A 25803-nucleotide genomic window follows, 5' to 3' on the forward strand; every position below is an offset into this window, starting at 1 on the left:
GCTGGCCTCGACAGGCCACGTGCCGAGCCAGCCGGGACACAGTCAGAGGGTGGCAGAGTTTGGGGACTGGGTTTAACTGCGTTCCGGAGTCCTTCAGGCAATGATCTCACACTTTCCATTCGTCCCAACAGCCTTCCAGATCGCAGCGAGATCTCCCCACCCACCCTGAGTTCCACATCTGCCCTCGCCATGTCTCTCCCACCCCCTCAGCGCTCCCGGGGGAGAAAGACTCACTCACTCTTTCATTCAGGCTGCTCCGCATCAGCACTGGGCCCATGTCCCGGTGCAGAGCGAGAATCCCCAGTGTGTGTATGAGAGAAGGCAGCAAAGTTTAGGGAGTGCAGGCCACAAAGCCACATTACTCATCTTCTCCCACCCCGGCCCCTAGCTGTTAGCCCGAGGGAAGCCAACATCTCCTTAGAAGGCTTGCACTGGAAGGGGGACTCCGGGATACAGCAACAAGAGCTAGAAGAAGGAATCAACCCGCACCCTGGCCACAGCCTGTGCCTGCACAGCTCTGACAAGCTTCTCAAGTGAGTCAACCCTCCAGCCGGCAGAGTCTGTAACCCATTAGCAAGTCCATGTCGACTAATTGGTTTGCCACAGAACAGGAGGACAAGCCCAGTCACTTTCGCACAACGTCGGCCGGGATCCCTGTTCTCCTTTCCCGAGGAGGACCCAGCACACAGACAGCAACCAGGTTCAGGGCTGCCTGACACACTCCCTACACAGAGAGCTGGGAACCTCGCCCCCCGGCAGCTTGCCAGATGTGTACTGCATGGGAGCCCAACGAGAGCAGGGTTTCTGGAGAGATTCCCAACATGCAGCCTGGTTTAAATCAGGTCAGAAGTACTAAGGCAGCCCTGCTGTGGGTCCCAGCCGAGCCAGCACACTGAGTGGTGCAAACAGAAAGAGCCCAGGGTGGTGAGCAGAACTTCCCCAGGCCGCATTATTTGACCTGAACCAGGCCTACTAAAACACGTGCCTGCCTGGAGCATCTCCCCTGCTGCCCACATCCCCCACTTAGAACTGTGGAGCCCAGGGTGGTAACTGTGTGTCTGAATGTAGGCACAACAGGCCCAGCTACTATGGTGGGTGTCGTACAAGAGACTGTAATAAATCAATCCACCTCAGTGTGACTCCCGAAGGCTTTCTGGAGCCCTCCTTAAACACGTGAGCCCCTACATATGCTCTAGGGGGTTGCAACCCCCACGTCCAGCCCTCCTCATAACCCCCCAGTGCGGCACCCTCAGGCACAGCCTCTCGCGAGCTAGCTGAGTACGCCTGCTCAGCTGCAAACCCCCGACAAGGCTCAAAGGGAGGATCTACCCAGCCTAGCAAGAACAAGCTCCTGTGGCACCACAGGTGCTGCTTGGCACAGCCAGCTTGCACGAGCCTATCACAAGTCTCACAATATTTTGGGTTTCTCTCGAAGCCCCCGCTCCTGGAGTCATGGGAGGAGGCCAGAACCTCAGCTGTCACTAACGCATGTGAGTTTCCCACCCTCCTGGTTGTGGAGATCCACAAATCTGGAGCACCTGGGGTGGCAAAGTAGCCTGCTTTCCCTCAGGCACGCTGGGAACCAGAGGAGCCCAGGCTTGGCTACGCTGGGGGGCAGCAGAGGGGGTCAGGCCCAGCTGTGGCACTGTCGCTTGGGGGTGGGGTGAAGTTTTGATTAAAAGCATTGAAGAGAGAACTACAATCCTCTGAGGAAGGCGCCTCGCTGTGCTGCCTATGGGAGGTGGGAGGAATTCGGAGTCATGCTCATATATCAGACAGACTGGAAGGATGGGGTCGGGGGGCAGATTCATGCCAGTCTCTGGACAGGTCACTAGTACAGCTAAATACAATTACAGAGGAACCCAGGTTTCACTTGGCCATAGAGAAACTGCTCACCCCCCTCACCCCAGGTGATACAGCAGGTCAGAGAAAGACATGGGAATTGAACCCAGGAGTCCTGACCCACAAGGTTGTTCTCCATCTTCTGAGCAGGAACATCACCACACGTGTCTCCGACACCTTCACACCCCAATGCACTTTACAGGCTGCCTGTCAGCGGAGAGAGCTCCATGCAGCTGCCTCTCCCAGCTTCCCCGGGGGCCCTGGAATGCAACAGACACCCCAAAGCCAGAGGCTCCCGGACCACCAGAGCACTGCAGTGGGCGGGAGCTGGGTTTGCACTGGCGCTTTAATCCCTAATCTAGAACAAACCCTGGGACCCTGGCCATTCACCGGCCTGGGATCTCCCTGGACACTTTTACAGCCTTTATCGCTGTAGTCACCGAGTATCTCACACTCATTCCTGCTGCTGAGGCTCCCAGCCCCGGGAGGCAGGGTTATCATCTGTTTTCCAGATAAGGAGCTGAGTCATAGGAGAGATTAAGGGTCACAGCACAGCAGAGCCGGAAATAGCACCCAGCTCTCTGTCGAGTGCAATAACCACTAGCCCATCCTACCTAGCCCATATTTACGGGGCATGAGAGGCCAGGAGACACAGGCAGTTCAGTCTCAGGGTCTGCCCTGGTTTTCCTTGCCTTACCAAGGAATTGCATTCCCCGTTAGACACACACACCAGCTACATCTAGCCAGAAGACACAGCGCGACCTGAGCTTCCGCTTGGTTTGATTTTGGGGCAGGCAGAGGGAGACTAGAGCTAGGGTGACCAGACAGCAAGTGTGAAAAATCGGTATGGGGGTGGGGGTGGGGGTAATAGGAGCCTATATAAGAAAAAGACCCAAAAATCGGGACTGTCCCTATAAAATCGGGACATCCGGTGAACCTAACTAGAGCAGAGAGATGGTCAGACACGCTGGGGCTTTCCCCGCTGCTCAGGCTGGCCACCCATTAGGTTTGTGCCACTGTTGTCCAGTTTCTAAAGCATTAACTAGTTTGTAGATCACTTCGGGCTTACAGCAGCCCCGTGCTTTGGAATGGGTCTGTCCCCAGCGAGACTCCACGCGGAATCGGGCAAGGCTGAGAGAAAGCCAGGGACGCACAGGGCCTCAGAATCAGAGTCAAGGGCTGGCAACATGCAGCCCCGACATCTACTCTGCCTCTGACAGAACCGCTAGTGCTACTTCTTCCCCGTCCGAGAGGGGAAGATCTCCCCTCCACACAGGGAGCTGGATCGAGTATGGATCTGGCCTCTTTGTTCCCTACCCATGAAGAGCAGGTGCATCTCTGGAACCCTGCAGGCTGGAGACTGCCCAGGCAGGACATCAACTGTCCCTCCTCAAAGATTCCTTCCCCCAGAACCTTTGCCCAGTCGCTGTGCACAGCTAGCAGCAGACCAAGCCCTTAGATAACATCACACTGTGCATTTGCCATCTCCTGTCCCGGGGCAGAGGAGGGCCAGTGCCCCAGGGGAAAGGGCTGTCCTGAATGGCTTGTAATCCAGGACACCGAAAGGTAGTGCATTCATTCAGGACTGATAAAAGCAAAACACTGCACCCTTAGCTTGTGAAATTCATTGCCACAAGACACTGAAGCCAAGAGCTCAGTAGGATTAGAGAGAGTTGGACACTGACATAGGGGATCTGGCTATGAAACAATCTAGAGAGGAGATCAGGTGAAGCCAGAGTCTGACCATCTTTAGGAAATATTGCAAGGCCTTCCTTTCGAGAAAGCCTTTCCAGCATAACAAATAACACCTAGCTCTTCTATAGCTTTCCATCAGTACAGCAAAACGTGTGCCACAATCTTGTGCATTTATCCTCACAAGCCCCTGAGTTAGAGAAGTGCAGGTGAGGAAACTGAGGCACAGAGACTTGCCCAGGATCACCCAAAAGGCCAGTGCAGAGCTGGGAATGGAACCCAGGGCTCCTCATCCAGAGGCCAGATCCCTACATCCTGTACCACATGGTCTCTTCTCTTGCAAACTCCCCTCCATGTGGCCCATCTGACACCAGGAGGGTCTGGAACAACCACCTAGTGCCAGGACGGCTCCGGAGACGGCTGCCTCTGCTGGTAGGATCTACTCAGGGCAGCGGAGCACAAGGCTGGGGGGGATGAGGGGAGGTGGGATCAGCCACTGAGGCCCAAGGAGAACTGCAGCCAGGAGCTATACATCTTGGTGGAAAGGTATAAGCTAGGATGGAGGAGAGACACCCACTTCCCTGCATCTTAGCAGCTGGCCTCAGCTCCTCTGTGCTCCGTAAACACTGCCAGGCACGTGAGAGCCCTCCGCTAGCTAGCACACACCTCGCAGGCCCACAACAAAACGCAACCCAGACAGCAATGATAGGACCTACCGGGCCGGGGGGGGGGGGGGGGGGGTAAGGTGGGGTTGGGGGAGGGAGCCAGCCCCACACGTCAATAAATGTTCCTTACATGAAGTTTTATTTCTTTCCTGTTAGGGGAAGGACGTGGTTATGACAGAATCTTGGAGGAGGAGGGCAGAGTAATGGCCCAAAGGAAATTATGCACATTCAGAGCTTGGAATTAGCTTTTCCAGCCAAGACTAAGTCCGGCTGTGCCAAAGCAATACCCCGGGGGCCAAGGAAGCCGGAGCTGTGGCAGCCCGATCCCAGTGCCGCTCTGTGCGCCAGACCAGGGGAAAGATCATTTGGGTCCCACCAGAGGGAGTCTGGTGCCCAGGGTGCAATGGGAAAGAAAGGTCCTGTCCGCAATGCGAGGGGGCTGCAGACAAGCCGAGCCTTCCCTGCGCAGGTCTGCAGATCGCTAGGGAAGGTCTGTTCTCAACCACGGGGAAGCCTGTCATCAGTCACAGTCTGGTGAGAGCTGGGTAGTACCACGGAGCACATTCCCTTCAGCCGCTGCAAACCCAGTGAGCGACTTTGCTGTTTTGACATCACACACTACAGTCAAGACATTTAGCGCCGGGCATTTTCCTTTAGGTTGTTCTGACCGTAGGTTGCTGCTTTACCTAGGCAGGTGTGGCGGTTCCTAGCAGCAGAGGGCTGCTCAGTCTGACACACCACCCCCAGAAGCAGCTGACAACAAAGGCTCCCCTTCATTAGAAACCGCTGTAGCACTTGAATGACGCGGGCTCCAAAGACCTGGAGGAAGCGTTCCTCTATCCACACCAGGCAGGGGGAGGGAGGAAGGAATGCCCGGATATGCCCCCTTAGAACTTGCCTGCCCCAGCACGTGGGATGTGCAAATCTGCCACACAATGCTGCTCGCACGCCAGGCCCTGTGTTACCACGAGCACTGCCAAAGCCTCTGCGCACAGGGGTTGCTTGTGTGCGCACAATGCCTGCTGGCCGTGCAGCATCCCGCCGTTTGCTAAGATCTCACCGCAGGCGCTGGTGAAACAGAGGCGAGTTCAGGCAGGTTTCCTTAGCTTGCCCCATTGGCCTGTCTGTGCCGCAGCCTACATGGCTTTCCTGTGACACCCCCCCACTCATTGCCACTCCCTGCACACCAGGGCCACAGCAGCAGCCGCTGTGCAGCAGGTCCACAGGGGTGACTTCAGGACATTGTGCTCCGCTCCGAGCTCCCAGCCGCCCACCAGGAGCCGGCAAGGGCCTGGATGACTGATGTGCATTACCCAGCTCAGAGCACACGCTCTGCTCTCAGAAAGGACTCTGCTGAGCGCTCTTGGCCCAGCCTCAGAGCCACTAGTGTAAAACAGAGAGGGAGGACCCCATGTGACTCTCCGTGTTCCACAGCAGATGCCCTCGTGTGGCACACTACCCCAGCCACGTGCCTCCAGACATTGGCATGGTGCATCACTTTGTGTTGCGCCGGCTAAAAATCAGAAGAGGCCCTGTCTGTTCTGCATGGATATTAAAGGCACCACAATAAAACCAGTACTGTTTTTATTGCAGTAACCCCAGCCAGGATCGGGGACCCATTGCACTGGGCGCTGCATGAATACAAACCGGAGACAGTCCCTGCCTCCAACAAGAAAGATGGGGAGAGGGGAAGCCTATGTACAGATGTAATATCTCCTTGGGTGCACACACACACAGAGCTAGCTGCATTTCAGTGGAGCGTTGTGTAAAATGCTTTGGGATCCTCGGGACAGGAGAGGGGCTATAGAAGGGCTGCAGTATTATTAGATACTGACAGCTGCGATTGTCGTCAGCAAAGGTTTGTAAGTTACTGCAGGTCTCTTTTCCTTCCAGTCCCACAAAGCCCCACTTCTCAGCTTCTCCTGTAAGAACGACTTACACGGAGCAAATGCCCCATGGGCTTGGGTGGGCTCAGCCCCTCCCTGTTTTACAGAGGTTAAGTGAGCGGCCCAAGGCCCACAATGGCAGCACTGGGACTAGAACTCAGGAGCTCTTGGCGCAGCCGGCCCAGTGCACTAGGCCAAGCTGTGTCCATTGGAAGTGAAGAAGAATCAGCAGCCCCAGCAGAGGCTGGAAGTCACAGTGGGACAGTGGTAGTGCGCTGGGAGGTGCTGGCTAGAGAGATCATTCAGGCCTTCTTGCATGTCACACCGTCTGTCCTAGGGTTTTCTGGCCTAGGGCAACGACTCCTGAGTAACACTGGCAGCCTGCTTCTGTGCCATCAAGGAGTGGCTCAAATGACATCTCAAAACAAGGCGAGGAGCCTCCTTACACAGGTCCATGCAAACACTGCCTTCAAGCCTTTAGAGTGTTTGCACAACGCCAGGGGCAAGGGACTCCTGACAGCTCTGCGCATTTGCAAAAGAGGATCCAATACTCCGCTTGCAAGCCCCTGGGGCAGGATTCAGCCGCCAGCCAGCCCCCAACCTCCCCCACACCTGGGGCAAGTAGCATTTGAGTCTCCCCAGGAGCCTGTGAAGGCAGGGAGCCAGTCTGGCAGCATGAGGACTGAGCTGCGCATTCTGAATGGAGAAGAGAGCTCCCAAGTCAGGCTGCATGGCCTAGTGGCTAGAGCATAGGGCTGGGGGGTCAGCTACCATTCCCAGTCCAGCTTCAGACTCGCAGGGTGCCACTGGGCAAGTCATTTCTACCTCTGCAAAATAGGAAGATCCCCCAGCAGACCCCCAGGGAGCTGGCGAGGATTAATCCAAGTCCTCCGAAGCCCTCGGATGAGAGTAGCTACAAAGGGAGCAGCATTCCCAAACCCTAAAATCCACCTGACAGCCAGCTGGGGAGGGGCCATGCAGCCCACAGCAGGAGACGGGTCCCACCTACGACCGGCACAGCTGCGCAGAGGTGCTAACAAACGGTGCACTGCCAGACAGGACCTGCAGCTGTGGGCAGCCCAGGGCAACTACCGGCCCTGGCATACACCATGCTTCGATGGGCCCTGCCGCACTGCACGCTGGGACATGCAGTCTGTGGAGCCCCAGCCCATAACGAAGTTTAGGGTAGCTGCAATGCGGTCCTTTCTGTGCAACACTAAGGGCAACCCACGCATCCCCCAGGGTCCTGGAAACATATCATCCCTCCTGGGACCCCACAGCGAGCATGCGGTGCGCAGCTAGTTTCTATAGGACCCGGTATCTCGGACGGGCTCAGTGATTCCAGCCCCCTAATGCCTGCAGATCTCAGCCCTGCATTCCTCCCCCAGCCCCCTGGCCCTCACTCCGGTACTGGCCTCTCCCCTCTCCCAGTGGGTTTCCAGCCTCTCTCCTGCATGGGAACCACGGAAGAGCCGGGCTGGTTACGCCCAGCAACGCCTCTCCCCCAACGGGAAGGTAAACAGCCGCAGGTGCCTCTGCCCAGCCGGTCCATCGACAGCGTTTGCCTTTCGGATGTTTTCCCAAGGCAGGTTTAGGGGCCTGATGCACTCACTGAGCTTCTCTTCGACTCCACTTCCAACCCAGCCCCAGCTCCCTCCCAAACCCCCAAGGGACCAGGACAAGGGAACGGAGCCCCTCGCCGAAAGGCCCATGCTGGATCTGGCCCAGTGTCGATGGAGCCTCCCACGGCAAGGGACAAGGTTGGGGCTCAGAGCCAGCTGAGAAGGGGAGATGAGCTTAAATCAAATGGAATTTCGAACAAGGTTGCTGCAGCCAGACCTCCTTCCTGAGGAGAGCACACACCTCAATTAGAGAGGGCCAGGCAACGCTCTGGCGCCCGAGGAGAAGGGAGCTGCTGAAATAGCCGTTTGTAATTGCCTAGCAAGAGCAAATAAGGAATGTCCTGGTGGAGTTAACACACAGGCACAGCAGCACCAGCCCAGAGCGGCCAAGGTCCTTGGGGCTGAGCCCGGACCCTGAGCCCAGAGGGTTCGGCCACAGGACGCTCGTATGACACCCAGAGCACTTGGGCAGCTGGATAGGCAGAGAATGTGCCAGGCTCCCGGAGACAGTACAAACGCTCCAGAATTTGTGGCAGATTTGGATCCGGATTGGATCTGAGATGGGGCCTCTCATTAGCAAATGCACCCGGCCAACGACGCCAGCCTGTCCCCATCTCCCATAACTGCCTCTGCACCTGCTTCCTCCCCACACACGGGGCACCCTCCTGGGCTGGGCAACGAGGCAACTCCCCTGTCAGCACTGAAATTCCTCCCCAAGACCTACTTGGGGCAGGCCACTTGCAAGGAACTAGCTCCCAGTGGTGAGAGGAAGCTGGGATCACCAAACGTGTTATGGCATCAAATGGAGGCCAATTCTCTGGCCTCTTGCACCACCTCTTCTTGCCTGTGTGGTCTCCTGATGGGGAGAGCTCGCAGCCTAAGCCTCCCCGGAGGTCTGTGCAGCACGTAGCCTGTTGTGGGCACGAGCAGGAACAGGCAGCACCATCCGCGTAGGTTCTCGCCAACTGTTTGGACGCTGCCGCAGCCTGGCGGCGCCGGTGCAGCACAGCACAGCTTTCAGCTTCCTGCCACACAGCGAGTCTTCCCGGGCACTGGGTCTCGCTCCTGCCCAAGCTGAGCCGTCCCCACCCCCCACGGCTGCCAACTCATTGTCTTACTGGGGAATGGTGCAATAGGGGAAGTGTTCTTAAAGCCCGGTGCTCATGCGACTATTTCAGCTTTCATTACAGAGAAGAAAAGTAAGTGTCTAGACCTGGTTTTTGGCTACAAAAGTTGGGGGGAGGGGGGGGAACCACACACACACAACCCAAGCATGACCTGAAGGCTTAAAATAAATAAATAACATAAATAAATAAATAAAGCAAGCCCCCAAAACGGACCAGAAAATTGATTCATACAGTGATTTTTGGGGCCTGACTCCTGAACATTTGCAACTGGCAATGCTGCCGCATCTAGTCAGGAGCTCCCTTGCTTTGAGCAATAGAGGAGTGGGGAAGGGGTTGTGTACCCCCAACACCCCTTTGTAACCTCCTGGGGTGGGAAGCCTGGCCCCAGAGTGACCCAGTTAAAAGCCCTGGCAGCATCACACACATATAGCTCCGGCTCGCTTATGCAAACCCTCCATCCCACAGAACTCCCTGCTCTCCCAAAACAGGATCCCAGCCCACAACCACCACGAATGTCGCTGGGAATTCCCACAATCGCTCCCTGTGCCCCGCGACACTGGGGTAATCCAGGGTGCATGCACATCCACCCCAGCAGCCCCTTCTCGCCGCAGAGGTCACTACACAACCTGACCAAACAACTCACTCCGAGCTCCTCCCTGCCCGGGCAACTTCTCCAACAGGAAGCCCATTCAGTCCCGCGACGTCCAGAAGAATGTTCCTGGCACGCAGCACACGGTGATCCCGCCACGCAGACACGAAGCGAGTGCGGGACAGCTGGCTCTCTTTATTTTCCCTTCTTGCAGCTATAATGAAATCCAGCACCAGGAAGCTCAATGTGTGCCGGAAACCACAGTGCAGGGGCAAAGGGGGCTTTTATTTGCCTTCGATAGTATATATTTTTAATGATTTTTTTTTTTAAGAGCCCTTAAGCTAAAATTCCTTGGCCTCCATTAAGCTTGTTGTTCACTCGCTCCAAAGACCGCGTGTGAGCTCACACCCGGGAGGTGAGAAGGGAACAAGAGCCATTGTCCTTGCAGGGCAGCTGCATCCCTCGGTACCTCTGCTGCATCAGGCATTTGGGGGTGGGCGGGAGAAACCCAGCAGGTTTCCTCCTTGGAATGAGAGCCTCCTGGAGAGCATGTGTGGAGCATTATTGGAAAGTGGAGTGGACTGCAGCTGGGAGCCAGGGCTCCGACAACTGGTATGCTCCAGGACACTCGATGTCAGGCAGCCAGGCTGCTGTGACTGATAACATTCGGCAAGGGAGTTAGCCGTGGGGACACAGGCAAGATCTCTAGCTCGGAGTTGGCACAAGCAGCCCTTGTTGCCACCTACGCTGCAGGCTGCTGGCTGCATTGGGCCCAGATTCACGAAAGCTTTTAGCCTCCTCTTGTTGCAGGCCCCAGTTTTTAATCAAGCCTAACCCAGCGCTGGCAGCCCCTGCACCTGAGCCAAGGGCATGAGCACCTTTTAATCTCAAAGCAGCTGTTTGCCAGCACATGGACTCCTGCACTTGGTAGGGCTATCGCCATACAACTCCTGGGGTGCTTCTCGTTCCCCTCTGTAGTCAGTACACGTCATCTTCCCGTCTCCTGGGGGCAGGAATACTTCGGAGTCATTCTGGCTGTTGGGTTTAGCCCAGGGGGGCTGGTGGCCTGTGATGTCCAGAAGGTCAGACTTCATGATATTGTGGCCCCTTCTGGCCTTAAACTCTCTGATGGTTAGAACACAGGACTAGGGGTCAGGACTCCTGGGTTCTATTCTACTTCTGCCCCTGACTGGCACGGTGAGGACCATGGGCAAATCACTTGGGGCCCCACATTTCAGACCGGCGTAGCAAAGCTCGACACCTAAGCTCATATCGAGGCTCCGCAGCAAGTGGGCAGGTTTCCAGACGGGGAAACCCCTAGATCCTGTTGAAATCAATATGGATTTTGGGGGGGCTCCCCATCTGTACGATGCAAACAATTCACCCTACGCTCATGAGGCTTTGTTAATCTCAGCCCAGTACTCAGAGGGGAGCAGCCTGTTCTTACCGCTCTACGTTTGGGGCTTCCTATGCCCTTGCCTGCAGCATGAGAGGCCTTGAATGACCCCTCCTCCCCCTATTGTGTCAGTGCAGGCCAGAAGCCCTCAAAGGCTGACCGTAGGAGGCAGGCCTGGCTAGAGCACTGCCCAGTACGGAATCCATGGTAACAGGGAACATCCTCCACGAGAAAGCAGGGAGGGGAGATGGGGGCACATTGATCGGCTCGTGGGCTGGTCTGAATTCAGGGCTGGAGAAAGAGCTGGGAGGTTGAAGTCCTTCATTTAGCTGCAGGGTGAGGACTGTGGTCACCGACTCCACTCCTCTGGCACAACGACGCTCGCCTGGGCAGGAGACAGAACTTGCTCTAGGGCTGGCCTGAGACTGTAGAACGAACGTCCGCAAGAACTAACGAGCATCCCAAACCTCCCCCCTTCGGCACCAAGTAGCAGGCACATTTCTTTGACCTGCCTTTGGCAGATTACACACAGCAATGGTGCGTATACTGTACAAAACTCCAGAACCAGCATACCTCTCCCCGGGGGCAGAGGAGAAACATGCACCACTGGAGCGTGCTCAGATACCACAGTGAGGAGGAGGGAGAAGAACCTGTGTACAACAGACTAGAATCTGCAGGGCCGATGCAGCAGCTAGCGGCAGTGTGAGCTTTCCCCATGCTGGTGAACATGTCTCAGTCCCACCCCGACAGGCCACCCTCCGCCTGCCTGGCAAGGAGAGAGAACAGGGTTCCTCACACTTCCATCCAGCCAAGGCCTGGGCGCTTTGCGGAGTCAGCCAACAAGAGGCCAGCTGTGAATTTTTTGTAATGTGGACCCCTGTCCCTGAGCAGAAGGCAGGGACCCGCGGCATGCATGTCACACCAGACACAGGGCAGAGACAACAGCTTTTAGCCTCTGCCCCCCGGCCCAGTTTGGAGCCAGCTGCCTAGCAGTGAAGGGCAATGGAAACCAGAACCGGTCCCCCATTCCTTGTGTCGTGCAGCCCACAGAATTCAGCATGCACGACTTGTGCAAGACGCAGTTTGTTTAAAGGTCTCAGACCAGGGCCCAGCATCCAATCAAAACCTGAAACCGGGCTCCTCCTGCTCTAGGCAGCGCCCAATGGCTCAGGAAGTGCGACAGTATTTCCTCAATGCAGGCCCCCAGCAAACGCCTTCTCACATTAAGCATGTGCCTGCCCTCACTCAGGCTGCTGGCTACACAGGGAGGGACTCGGAAAGGTCTGAGATCATATGGAAGTCGGGCTGCTCCACCATCATTTTCATCCGAGACACCAGCCCAGAGCCAGCCGGCAGCTTGAGTCAGAGCAGAAGCTCTGCTCGGCTGCAGCAAGGCATTTCATTCTGCCCCTCTCTTCTGTCTGTGGCAGAGAGACAGAGAACGGGAGCAAGAAGCCTGGGACTGCTGCACCTGGGGCCAGTCAGAGATGGAGCTTGTATGCAATACTGTAATGTAAACACCACCACAGCCACTGAGTCAGTCACTCCAACGTCGAGGGCCATTCCAGCACCCGACTGGCCTGAAAGTGCCCAGCACAGGAGGACTCTCCCCTTCTCCGTAGAAATAATTCCTTCCCAAATGGCAGCATGGCTACATGCTAACAGAGCATCCCGTGTCAGTGCCTCCTCCATTCTCTGCAGCCTCCAGACTTAGGTGACTGACAGCTTTCTGCAATCAGTAGCCCTTCTACAAAAAAACCCATATCCAAGCCAAGTGCTAATGACTACAAACAGGCAGTTTTGCTTTCGTAGCCACCTTGCTTGGGTCAAGCCAACACACCAAGCTAAACCCAGAAGGACCATAAAGAAGGGAAGTGCACGAACATGGTAGCACTCTCCCCGGCTATCTGACATGCAGCATGGGACCATGTTGGACCCAGGCTCTGTAGGAGAAGAGAAAGGCAGACACCTCGCAAAGTCTTTGAAATCTTAGGGCATCCCAACTAGGAGTGATCCGTTATGGGCCACAGACCATGGTGCATCTTTAGACCAGATCGTCCTACAAGGGGAGAAAGGTTCCTTTCTTTCAACGGATCCAGTATGACCAAGCCAAGGACCAAGCTACAAAACATTAAGGGAACGTTCTCCAAGGAACATTCTCATGGACGTGCTTCCATTAAAGCCAGCTGAGGGGAGAGGGGAGGCAGAGGGGCAGGGGTTTGTTGTGGCAAATGGCAGCAAAACAGCAGGAAAATGTACCGCTCCCTAACGATGATGTTTTCATTTAGGGTAATCCCAGGGCAATGGCCTCTTCTGAAAGCAGCACTGATCCAGGGCTCCATGGCAGCAGAGCTCACACAGCTGAAAACGAGCCAACAACCCATGCAGCCCCCATTTGTTCTCTCTCAGCAAGTCCCAGCCAGACCAGCTCACACAAATCAGACACCCCCTCAGATGGGAACATTAAAGCAGTGCTCCTGCTCCTTACGGCACTAGGGATCAAGCGTCTGCTGCCGGAAATTAGCTGACAAGTCAGTGACTCATGATATAGAAGAGAATCCAATTCACTGCCCACTCCCAAAGCTTGATTGACTTCTCCAGGGCTAAGGGGGCAAGAACATGTTTGCGTGGATGCAGCCGCTGATAGGACGGAGTGTACCCACAGAGCAGATGGGAGCAGAGGTGGCACTTTCCTGATTGTGGCGTACGGAGTCTACGTTCGCTCTCTAATTGGAACATGCGGTGACTGTGCGAGCAACATCTGATAACCCCTTATTCAATGGCAGCTGCTAGGCATGCAACCCATTCAAAGCCGGCAGCCACAGGACCCAAAGAAGCAGGGGCAGGGCCACGGCTGGCATAGAGCAGAGAAGCACCTTTGGCTTCCATCAGCCCAGGAGCTGGCCCTAGACTTCACTTACTAAAAAGAAATTAATTCATTTAAAGGGTCTAAGAAAACCTGTGAAATCAGAAAAGCTGTTGAATGTAAAATAAAACTGTTCTCCTAGGAAAGAAGCCCACGTACCAAATGGCAAGACATAAGCATTTGGGTATCTGTTACATCAACAAACCTGTTCAGAGATAAACCCCCGCCCATCTGTGTTACCCTGCACTGTTGCAGGCCTGCATGCAGGGAGCTGCCACTCCAATGTCTGTCCTGCAGGATCTTCACCCGGCCACAAGCCAGGAAGCTTTTCAGAGACAGATCCACCCACCCATTCCCTCTCCAGTAATGCCAGCTGTTTTAGACTATGATTTCCAACAGGAGTCCAAGAGAATTAGGCACCAAATGCCACTGAAAAGCCCTTATTTTCAAATGAGGTGTACAAGTCACAGGCCGGAGTAGTGCACATGTTGAAATGGTATTTTTCATCTCACAGGAGTGAGAAACACTCCACCAGCTTGCGTTCTCCCCAGGGACAGCCCACCCACTGCTGAAATGGAGCCACTCATGGAGCAAAATGCAGCTGCTGCTTACCAACACCTGCAACTGGTTAATTAGCAATAACGACCCCTTGTGCCACACAGGGATCGATAAGCCCCTTCCAAAGCTAGGTAAGGAAGGAGCATTATCCCCACTGTAGGGAAGTTACCATTTGAAGACCTCATGCTGTCCAACTGCAGTCAGAATTTAGGTCGGTGGATGCACGGCCGCTGATTCCAGTTGAGAAGGGCTTTTCAAACAGCCAGAGTGCCGCACCCACTTGGAAACCTCACCCCCTTCTAACTGCCCGGATGCCACTCGTGACTCCTGACTAGGGCCAAACGAGCCCAGTAGGACTCTTGGGCAGTGGACCAGGCATGGACTGGAACACAGGAGATCTGGGTTCTCTCCCCAGCTCTGCCACTGAGCTGCTGGGTGACCTTGGGTGAGACACTTCCCCTCTCTGGGCCTCTATCTTCTCTCCTGCCCTTGGTCTGTTTAGATTCTAAGCTCTTCGGGACAGGAACCCTTACTCCGGGTTTGCATCTGCACCTGGTGCAATGGGACCCTGGTCTCCGCTGGGGCCACCTGGCACTGACATAGCACAAAGCGTTAGAAGAAAACAATAATTTGGAGATGATTGAGAATGCCACAAAATTGTATGGGACTGAGCTGCTCACTGATCCAAGATCACCCTAGTATCTGATCTCCAATCAGAGCTCCTCTTCCCATCCTAAGACTCCCTTAATTTCTGCTTTGCATGCAGCCTAGCTCTCAAAACTCCACCAATGAACAGTCGCAGAGGAGTTCTGATGTATGGAGATTGTATGTTAACTTTTCCTGGTAGTTCCAATCCCACATAATTACAGGATGGGCAGAGGCCTGGAGCCAGGCAGTTCCGGATCTGTCACACTGTTGTAAATCCAGAGTGACTTCACAGAAGTGGGTGAAGTTCCTCCCGGGGAAGCAGTGATTAGAATCTGGCCCTTATCCTTGTAGCGTTTGCCTGTGGTTAGCAGGTGTCACTCCCTTCATCTCCACGGGGTCAGACAGAAAGAAAAAAAGAATCGCCTAGTTATTCATGGGGCTACCAAAACTAAGCTCCAGGCCTGATCCCAGTGTGACACTGAGTGACCATATACCGCCCCAGTCACTCTAAAACACTCTCACAAATATCGGCTTCGCTTGGCTTCACACAGGCTTGTAGTTGCTTCTTCAACCACTTTCTTAGACCCAGAAAGAGTGTCACTGTTAGTTACAATAGCTCCCTTTGAATCAAGCGGAGTAACACCCTGAAAAGCTCTTTGCTCAATTAAATGAGGTGCAAGTTCCTACTGAGAAGCGGTTTGCAGCAATTATTACCCTCTTCCCTGCCCCAATTGTCAGCAAACCATGAGGCTAGTCCATGGCCACCTATCAGCCCAGATAGCATCACTCTGACAGGAATGTGGCAAGGATTTTTTTCACCCTCTTTTAAATTGGGCTTGTACCTTTTTTCCTTCTTTATGTGGGAGGAAAGAAGTCTGAAGGAGTGATTGGCTTTAAAGTGTTTTTCTTTTCCTGTTTGGTTTTTAACCTTTAAAATATCAGGAGTGATAAAGAAAACACCACCTAGCACATTTAGTCAATAGATCTCAAAGCAGTTTACCAAAGAAGATCAGTTTCATTATCTCTATTTTACAGATGGGGAAACAGAGAGTGTGGCAGAGGCACCCAAGTCTCCTGAGTCACAGTTCAGGGCTCTATCTATTAGACCATACTGCTTGGCTCACTGGGGGGATTTGTTGTGGGTTTCAGAGGATGTATGTTATGAGCTCACACTAACTGAAGGCCAGCAGTATTAAATCTTAGCAAAGAGTTCCTTTCTCCAATGTGTTGATAAGTCATTGAAGTTAAATATGCACTAAAATACATCTGAAGCAAGCCAACAAATCCTTTCCTCTCCCCGTTGCTCAATTTCCTTGCTTGGCTCTTGCAATGGTCTCCTTTTATTCTCACCGCCATTGTCTTCCCATCTAGATGGAACCTGAATTTCTAATTAATTTTATACATGGATAGATAGATAAAAAAAATCAAATAAAAAAAAAAAAAAAAAAAAAATAAAAACCCACACCACACATGCAAAGCGAAAACACAAACCCATCTTCCAGCCTTCCTTCTCCACCCTAAACCAGCTAAAAAAGACAAAGCCCATTTTTAAATCTCTAGTTTGTAACTCATCTTTAAAAAGGGGCCTAAAATGACCACATTTCCCTTTCAGCACCAGCTCCCTACAAATCTCTCCCCCTCCTGTTATGCACCACGATCTGTTGGGGGACAGTGGGACCTTAATTAATTTCCCCACCCCCTACAAACCACACACACACACACACACACCAGGGAAATTATCTTTCACTTTCCATTTAGAACACACACAGCCAGAGAGAAATCATTAACTCAGCAATTGCTTACCATGTTTGTCTATTTTTGTCCATTTTACAAATTGTAAAATTAGCAACTTCTCTGTCACCTGACCTACCTGTCACCACTTCAGCTATTCACCCCCAGTAGCAATGTACATTAAGCTGCAGGCAGTAGGGAAGAGAAGCTAGCTGTAAAGCAGCAAGATTTGGAGGGAGGGAGTTAGCCAACAGGTCCCCAGGACTGCTCATGTGGTTACAGCAAACTGGTGACAAAGGTGTTCTTTCCCCCCAGATGTGAAACTTTGAGTTATGCCAGAGAAATCACCTGTGAACGGTTGTTTTGTAACAATGACTTAGGCTAGGTCTACACTACCCGCCTGAATTGGCGGGTAGAAATCGACCTCTCGGGGATCCCGACGGGACGCGACAATCGATCCCCGAATCGACGCTCTTACTCCACCAGCGGAGGTGGGAGTAAGCGCCGTCGACGGGAAGCCGCAGAGGTCGATTTTGCCGCCGTCCCTACAGCGGGGTAAGTCGGCTGCGATACGTCGAATTCAGCTACGCTATTCACGTAGCTGAATTTGCGTATCTTAAATCGACACCCCCCCCCCCGTAGTGTAGATGTAGCCTAAGTCTGAGGTACTGGTAGATTGGAGCTGAAGTAGCATATCTAATTAACAACTTCTAACACTCCAGTCAAGCTAAAGCCAGGGTACTTTAGTCACAGCCAGGTTAAGAGTTCACATCTACATGGGAGGTACACTGGTGTAACTTAGCTTTTTCCAGCAGAAGCTGCCCTGAGCCCATCCACAAATTGTCTTGTTTGTGGTTTATCTTGTGCCTCGTACCAGAATCGTTAAACCACTTTGGAAGCAGCTTTGCTGTTTCAGTAGGTGTCCTATTGTTGGAAGGTTTGTGTGGATGCATCCTCATGCCAATTTGACCACACTGCTTCAGTGAGTCCTCCCACCGCTATCCCACACTACACTGGTTCACATCTGGACTGGCCTCTCTAGTGACCCTGGGTCAGATGTTCCCACTGTTTAAATGCTGCAGGTACACCCCTACGGGCATTGATTTGCAACTCAAACTCATGACAAGAACATAGATTCATAGTCTATTACGTCACTCACGCTCCTTATTTCCTCATGGCACAGTCTTCTAAGCCATCCCTCATTTAGGGGCCAGTCGAAGGCGCAAAGACACAGACCTTGCCCAAGCTGGGATTCGCCCAGATTTCAGCCACTAGTGCAGACAGGCAAAGCGTTGCTATGCTGCAATTACTGGCACAGCTTACCCTAGCTCCCAGCAGGGGTGCGCACCAGGGTAGCTACAACGGTGGTTGGAATATGGACAGCTGCCCAGGGCAATCTCAGGATTTTAAGAAGGGCCGGGCTCATGGTTTGTGAACGCTTGAGGTTGGGAATACCGCTGACAGCGCAAAGGGCCCTGACAGTGCAGTGAAGCCCCGGCAGCCTGTCAGAGCAGTGTAAAGGGGCCTTAGCGTATGAGGATCCTGCCCGAACGGATTCACTGAAGGTGGCTGGGGGCACTGGCTTTGGGGAGGGAAGTCAGGAAATTCTGGCTCCTGAATCGCAAAGCCTCTAAAGACTCCACCCAGAACACCGACGGCCCCAGGAAAGCTGTCCCAGATCCCTAAACCCTCCAGAGTTTGCAGCCTCTCCTTTAGCACTGGTCACTGTTGATCAGTAACCGTTTGGCAGACCAAGACGTCTGTTCCAGCTGCACTCCAACCAGCTTGAGACACATGCAGCGAGGCCTTGCCCACTGACTCTGGCTTGGCTATGCACCTTCAAGTGCCAGGGTCCCCGGGGGGAAGAGTGCACGAGCTAGATCAGAGGCCCTGCACGCCAGAATCGGCAGGGGGCAGTCAGGTCACTGCAGATTCACCCCCAGCGATGCTGGCAGGCCATTCACAGCAACCGACAGGTAGCCAGCTCCACAGAAGGAACCCAAGGCACTAACCTGGCTTTTACAGCCAACAGGCCTAGTCATCCCACCACGGCAAGAAGCTTAAACGGAAACAGGATCAGGCACCGCGTGTCCACAGAGCGGAATCCCTTTGAGCAACACTGGGGCAGAAAGCAGCAGCTGCTTTCTCTCCTAGCGCCCGGCACAGCAGCTCCAGACCAGACTCCTATCTCCAGCTAGAACAGCAGGAGTGAGGACGGGACATATAGGGAGGCAGAATATCCTTGTCTAATTGCCCAGGACTCGACTCTGCCACGCACCCATGTGTCAGTCCCCCCTCAGGACATACAGAAGTGTTTTTCTGGCCCTGAGACGAGGCTCCCCCAATGCTGCCCTTGGGGCGGTCAATTGCCACTGAGGCAGAGAGGTTTTCGCCCAGTTGCCATTTTACAGTGTTGGCTGTGAAGACACCAGCTGCTGCTTTATAGTCCTGGAACCAGCAGCTCAGCCTGGAACCGGGATTCCATCCGAGCCCGTAGCTAATGCACAGTGGAAAAAAGCCCTGCAAAGAGAGCACCTAACACCTTGCTAAATACGCTGCCAGGCCTTTTCCATGGGATACTGATCAAGTCACAGCACTTAAAGGAGACTCGGGATTCCAGAAACACAGGCACGTATTTCAGTACTGTAGGGTTAAACTCTAGTGCATTTTATGGAGGCAGGGATATTTCTACAATGACATTTGGATCAAGTATTTCCAGATGTCATGCTGGCCAGCATGCAGAAGGGCCAGGCGAAGTCAGAGCCCTAAGCCATCTCTGTCAAGCTTACACTAGCCCAAAGCTGTAGGACCAGTTATTCACCCCTAGCTCACCCCAACCTCAAATGCACAGGAGTCACAAGCAGATATTCGGGTTACGCTGGGTGTTGAGACAGCCCATCCTTTCCAGGAGCATTTCAGACACCCCACTTCATGACCAAACACACAAAAGGATGTACCCAAGTGACCAGAGAGGAGACAATCCAACTGCCCAAGGAACAATGATTAGAATCATCATGTCGTTTGATGGTAGCAGTAGAACAATGCCCGAGAAAAATAAATCCCCCCCCGACCCTTTTCATGCCTCGGATGCCAGACTTGAGCTCGGATCCACCTCTGAAGACTTTCAAAGCTGCATTTGGACCCCCAGCGCCTGTTTAAATTAAATGGGAACTTGGCATCTGAATCCCCTAGGCATCTTTGAAAGACCGAGTCCAAATACTTTTATCTACAATAAGCCCATTGGAATAGATCACGACCTAGGGTGTGCAGGGGATTTGAACGTTACAATGGCCCTGATCTCCTTGGCATTTGAGACACTTTTGCCACGAGCTAGCTACTGTACATTGGTGCTGCTCCTTAGTGGCACGAACAGTTTGCTGCTCTGAGGTGCAGCAGCAGCAGCTCATTTGTGCAAATCATTCCTGAAGGATTCCAGTAGCTCAGGTTTCCAGCCTTGGAAGACTGGGAATTGGAAAAAGTAGACTCTGGATCTGTCCAAGGTCAGAATGCACGAGGGGACCTCCCACCCTCCGCATCCAGGATGACAAGTCAGAGAAAGGAACCGTTATCAAGCTTGAAAGGAAATCACCTCACTGCACTTGAATAGCAGGACCGGCTGTTGAGTTACTTTCCTGCCTCCATCAGAGAGCAGCTTGTGGTCATCTTGTGCTGAAATTAACACACTATTTCTGTCTGAGCTTTTATAGTTGCTCTTCTGCCTATTAAAACTGTCTCTGTTTCTGATACCAGTAATTTACAAGCGATGTATTCCTGCCTGGTGTTTCGCCTGCCTAACAATGAGCTTCCTTGGAAGAAAGAACTAAGCAGAGGGTTTGCTCTACAGTGCTCTGGTGAAGCCAACTCACGCCAGCTCAACTTTGACTTGGGCCAAAACGAGCTTTCATTTGACATCGGATGGCTTCAGTGAAAAGAGCTAAGGAGCTTAGTTCAGGAGACAGGTGCCCATAGATTCATAGATTCTAGGACTGGAAGGGACCTCGAGAGGTCATCGAGTCCAGTCCCCTGCCCGCATGGCAGGACCAAATACTGTCTAGACCATCCCTGATAGACATTTATCTAACCTACTCTTAAATATCTCCAGAGATGGAGATTCCACAACCTCCCTAGGCAGTTTATTCCAGTGTTTAGCCACCCTGACAGTTAGGAACTTTTTCCTAATGTCCAACCTAAACCTCCCTTGCTGCAGTTTAAGCCCATTGCTTCTTGTTCTATCCTTAGAGGCTAAGGTGAACAAGTTTTCTCCCTTCTCCTTATGACACCCTTTTAGATACCTGAAAACTGCTATCACGTCCCCTCTCAGTCTTCTCTTTTCCAAACTAAACAAACATATACTATACGAGTAGCAAGGCAGCTCACAAAGCACACACCACTATGAATGCGGGTCTTCGCTGGAAGGCAAAGGGCTAAATGAGCCATAGAGTCTGAAATCTCTTCTGTAGAGATGGTTCTCCCAAGCTACAGGCTAAGGCACAATTAGCAAGAAAGCTTCCCCGCCACTTGGCATGTACAAATACACCTCTACCCTGAGATAACAAGACCCGATATAACACGAATTTGGATAGAACGCGGTAAGGCAGTGCTCTGGGGGGGGGGGAGGGGGCTGCACAGTCTGACGAATCAAAGCAAGTTCGATATAACGCGGTTTCACCTATAACGCAGTAAGATTTTTTGGCTCCTGAGGACAGTGTTATATCAGGGTAGAGGTGTTTAGGAGTGTGTGGCAAGTAGTGTCCATGGGACACAGTTCTCCCACACACTGCGTTCACTGATAAGAGAGGGGGCCCTTCAGAAGAACGTGCCTTCCAATAAATGCTGGCTTGCTGTGGAATCATCCTTAAAGCAAGATATTTCCCCACTGTCACTTTAAGGGATTTCCTTATTTCATGTCACTCTACGCTGCTGTTTGCTTTTCAGTTATGAAAGTTTAGGAACAGAGTAAAATTTTCAAGTGATTTAGGAACATAAGTCCCATTTTTAAAAGTGATGTAGGCACTTAGGAGCCTGAGGCCAGGTCTAAACTACAGGCTGTTGCTGGCATAGCTACATTGATTATGGGTGTGATGAGGTGTGATTTGTGACTGACATACCTGAACTAGGGGCATTTTCCAGCACAGATGTAGTTACATTATTTTGCTAGAACAGTGTATTTCGCTCAAGGAGTCCGGAATAAGCTATGCTAGCAAAGCACGAAATGTCATTGGTATAACCATGTCCTCACTAGCAGTACTCTGCCAGTATAGCCGAGGTAGCTACACCAGCAAAGCCTTCAAAGTGTAGAAGTGGCCTAAGTCTCAATGAAAGGCAACAGGACCGGCTACTAACTCCCTGTTTGCCTTCTGGAAATGGGACTTTGATGCCTTTGAAAATTTCACCTCCAACATAAAAAAAAAAGTAAAGAGTTTAGCATTACTGGTAACCCTCTGCAATTCCAGCATATTTACCACACTCGAACAATCAGTGGCCACTTTACATTAAGGATTTAAAGATAAGGAAGGTAAAACCATCTTTGTGGTGCAATGGGTGAAAATAAAGAGATGCCATCTCCCAGTACACCACACCTGGTTAAAATGTACCACAACCAGAATTTCTGTTGTGATGTCTACAGCACAGTCACACAAAATATACCACACTACACCAGGTCAGCAGCATGACCACTTTTCTCTAGCATAATAAATTAAATCAAATCTCATGAAACAGACCATCCGTAGAATATCAATGAAAGGTCAGGTATAACACGTAATCTTGGGATTCTCCTGCAACACAACTTTAGCTTTCTGTGGTAATCAAAAGTCACAATGTGCTTTCTACATTTTATCTTGTCTGCTTGTCAGAGTTTTGCATCCAGACAGAGCAGCAAACATGCATTTTGTGCTTCCTGTTCAAAGACAGATCCAGAGTCCAAAGCTTAGATCACACATGTAAATCACATTGCAGTTCTGAGGTGCTGGGAATATGTAAAATTTCCATCCCCAGGCCATAGTCATTACAGAGAAAACTTTAAACAAAAAACAAATGTTTTCAAATGAATATGGCAGGTGAAAACACCAGAGGATGTTTTGTAAATGAAGCTATAAATGCTAAATATTGCAATTATAAAGCATCTTGGGGAACTACTGAGGAAACCCACTAAATCCCAGCTTCCAGGTCCATTTCCTACAGCTGCATTTCAGGTTACAAAATATCCTGTTCTTACACACTCCCTCCCCCCCTCCCAGGGCACAGTTTGCTTTCACTCAGTAAAATCAAGCAAACAGCAATAAAGCAGCAGATGCTTCACTCCCTGTTCCCAATTTCCTTCTGTTAGTCACGGTGTCAAGGCATGTTCAGAGACACCCAAATCATACACCCAAAATGACCCAAGTCCCAAGTTATTCTCTTACCTTCTCTGGCTTTCAGCAGGACTGTGTTGGCCACAATATTCTCCAGCTCCATAGTGATCCAGATTTGAATATGTTGCAGGGGGGAGAAGAGGAAAGAGATGGAAAAAGGAAGGAGCAGCTGTGTCCTCGAGAGCAGTCTACGAGGTGGCTAACCCCCCCCCCCCAAAAATGAATGTAGCAAACACACCCCTCCCCAAAACAAACAAAATCAAAACCCTCCTGTCTTCTTGTAGAGGAGTCACTCAGAGTCACAGAGGCCAGGATCCGGAGTCTTTGGTGGTAAAGAGGCAGCAGCACAAACCCCAAAAGAGGAAAGGATCCTTCCTAGAACGACTGCAATCCAGGATACAGGACTCCCCGCGGCTCCTTCCCCTCCACCTCCTCCCCAGCCCCCCCGCACCCCGGGAACGGGATCTCCGGCTCGTAAAAACAGCCCCCTGAACGGAGTTTGGGGGCACGGGGGTCATCAACGCTGGGGAAAAACACCCCGCACTCCCAGGGGAGGATGCTGGGGTCCAGTCCCTTGAGTCCAGGACAGGTTAGGAGCTCAGGATTTCCCCCACCCCCCAGTGTAAATCCAGCTCCCCACGAAGGGGAAGGAGAAGACTGGGATCCTTTATCCCCCAGCAGCAGGAAATAGCATGGAATAGAACAGACTATAGCAATCTGAAACTGACTGGCTACAAAACGTTCCTTGGGGGCGGGCCTTAGCACCGCTGACGTTCCATAGGGCGGGGCCAGATGACCAACGCACAAGGATTTATGTAACTCCCCCCTCCCCCCAGAAATATAAAGCCTGGAATCACAAATGCACCCTGGGTAACGTAGTTCAACTACCTCCCCCCCTTATTTGCACTTTTGCATCCCCAGCGCTGTGATTTATTATGGGGATAAGGCAGAAACCTCTCCCCTTGCACAGGCTGGCTCTACGTAGCTAACCACCCCAGGCTGGGAATGGCTTTTCCCCTCGCCTACATTTGTCTGTGGTTTGCATACAGGATGACCCCATTCCAGCCAGGGCTGGCTGTCCCAGTGTGGCGGGTGAGGGGAGGTTCCAGCTGTACTGGACACAGTACTGGAGTGTGGGTGGGGACTGTGTAGTGCACACCCAGATCATGTCACCTGACAACATACCCGGGCAGGCCCAAAATCTCTCACCCAGCCTTCCCAGGGCAGCGGGGAAAGAAATGCCCAACTGCCAGATCAGTTCCTCATGTCTAAGGCAGACCATTTTGAAAGGGTGCTTTAGGCTGTGTGCTGTGCGGGGCCAGGAATTCCGATATGTACTAACAGGGCCAGCGTATGGCATCCCCTCACAGCAAGAGAACAGACAGCATTCCCCTGTAATCAATACTATGGGGAAGTTTCTATTAGTTTTAATGAAGGCAGCTGGACACACAGACAGACCTAGTGGCTTTGCCACGTTCCCTAGCTCTCAGCCTAACCCAGCTGGTACTGCCTATCATCCCCAAACTTGCGTCTGAAGAAGTGAGGTTCTTACCCAGGAAAGCTTATGCTCCCAATACTTCTGTTAGTCTTAAAGGTGCCACAGGACCCTCTGTTGCATCCCCAAACTGGCTCCTCCTAAGTGGGGGAGTTTAAGAGCCATGGAAAAGGCTGCACACGGTACCCGTGATACACTGTTCACCTCCACAGGCAGCTCTAAGGTCTTCGCTTGTCCTCTGGAGGCACAATAGCCAAACCAGGACCACTGAGACTGGATTGCTTAGGACGGCACACGATGATGTAAACAGGGCTGACAAGGGGAAGGGAAGAGAATTAATGCTGAATAGGAAGCTTTAGTATGGGTGAAATATATAGAGTGGCATGAAGAAATAAAGGCAGCAGTGAACACAAAGGTGCCTGGGATACGTGATTTACTTGGTCTTCTCCACCTTCATTGCCTATGACTCCAGGAATCTCACACACAAGATTTAGCATATGGCACACAGTGCAGAAAGGGGTTTGATATGCTCATAGGAGCTCATTTCAAAACCTGCCTATTAAAGAGGCTATGGCATTTTTCACAGGACTCGAGGTGTTAAATCCTAGCATCATGGCCAAATTGTAATAGCAATTCTTTGGACCTCAGAAGGATGGTGTTAGCCACAATTATAGAGCTATATTTATTTTATTCCCAAAGTCCACCTGAACTCTAGAGTCTCCTGATAGGTGATATCTGCCATAAACAAATTATATGTAAAGTGTATCCAATGAGAACCAAATTTACTTTAAGCACATTGTTAATCTGTTCCCGTGGAACTGGAAAGAACACTTGCAACTTAAAAAGAGACATCATCTAAAGCTTTGTGCATTTGGGGAAGTGTTTTGGGTATAACATCAGTTGTGAATCTAAACCAATCTAGTTGTACCAGTCTGGACACTCCTAATTTTGAAATAAGAGTGCCTATTTTCAGTTTAGCTTGTCTTGTTTGGGAACAGGTTTAATCTACACAGAAAAAGCCACTCTTCTACCACAGTAAGTGGGCTGTTATACCCATATAATCCATGGAGATGCATAAATCCACAGAAATGTTTCCACAATATATTCCAAACAAAACAGCTATTGATTTGAAAACATTTCCCTGCAGTGTTTGAAACCTAAGCCCAGCAGCACTATGGAACATGCAAATAAAACCTACTTCATGGATTTTTCCTTTGCCAAGATGACAGAATTGCAATAAAATAAGCCCCGGCGGGCGTGACAACCATGTGATTTTTTGAATTATCACTGTTCACCATGCAGGTAGATAAGTAACACAAGTAAAGAAATGTATCAA

The 25803-nt window shown here is 51.9% G+C and overlaps 1 protein-coding gene across 10 annotated transcripts in view; it reads right to left on the minus strand.

Moving 5' to 3' along the window:
• Nucleotides 1–25803, minus strand: part of LSM1 (LSM1 homolog, mRNA degradation associated) — a 78469-nt gene that overhangs the window by 41899 nt on the left and 10767 nt on the right. The window contains exon 1 of one of the 10 annotated variants that reach the window (XM_065584636.1): nucleotides 23024–23719. The exons of 4 other annotated variants lie outside the window; for them this stretch is intronic. In XM_065584636.1, the coding sequence (XP_065440708.1) occupies nucleotides 23024–23075 (52 nt within the window). In that variant the 5' untranslated portion in view covers nucleotides 23076–23719. Of the gene's footprint in view, nucleotides 1–9477; nucleotides 9651–23023; nucleotides 23720–25803 lie in introns of those variants that run through there. 5 more of the 10 variants (XM_065584639.1, XM_065584632.1, XM_065584642.1 and 2 more) reach the window with 5 other exon arrangements.

The sequence above is a fragment of the Chrysemys picta genome, chromosome 2 (genome assembly GCF_011386835.1).
Source record: "Chrysemys picta bellii isolate R12L10 chromosome 2, ASM1138683v2, whole genome shotgun sequence".
NCBI classification, from domain to species: domain Eukaryota; kingdom Metazoa; phylum Chordata; order Testudines; family Emydidae; genus Chrysemys; species Chrysemys picta.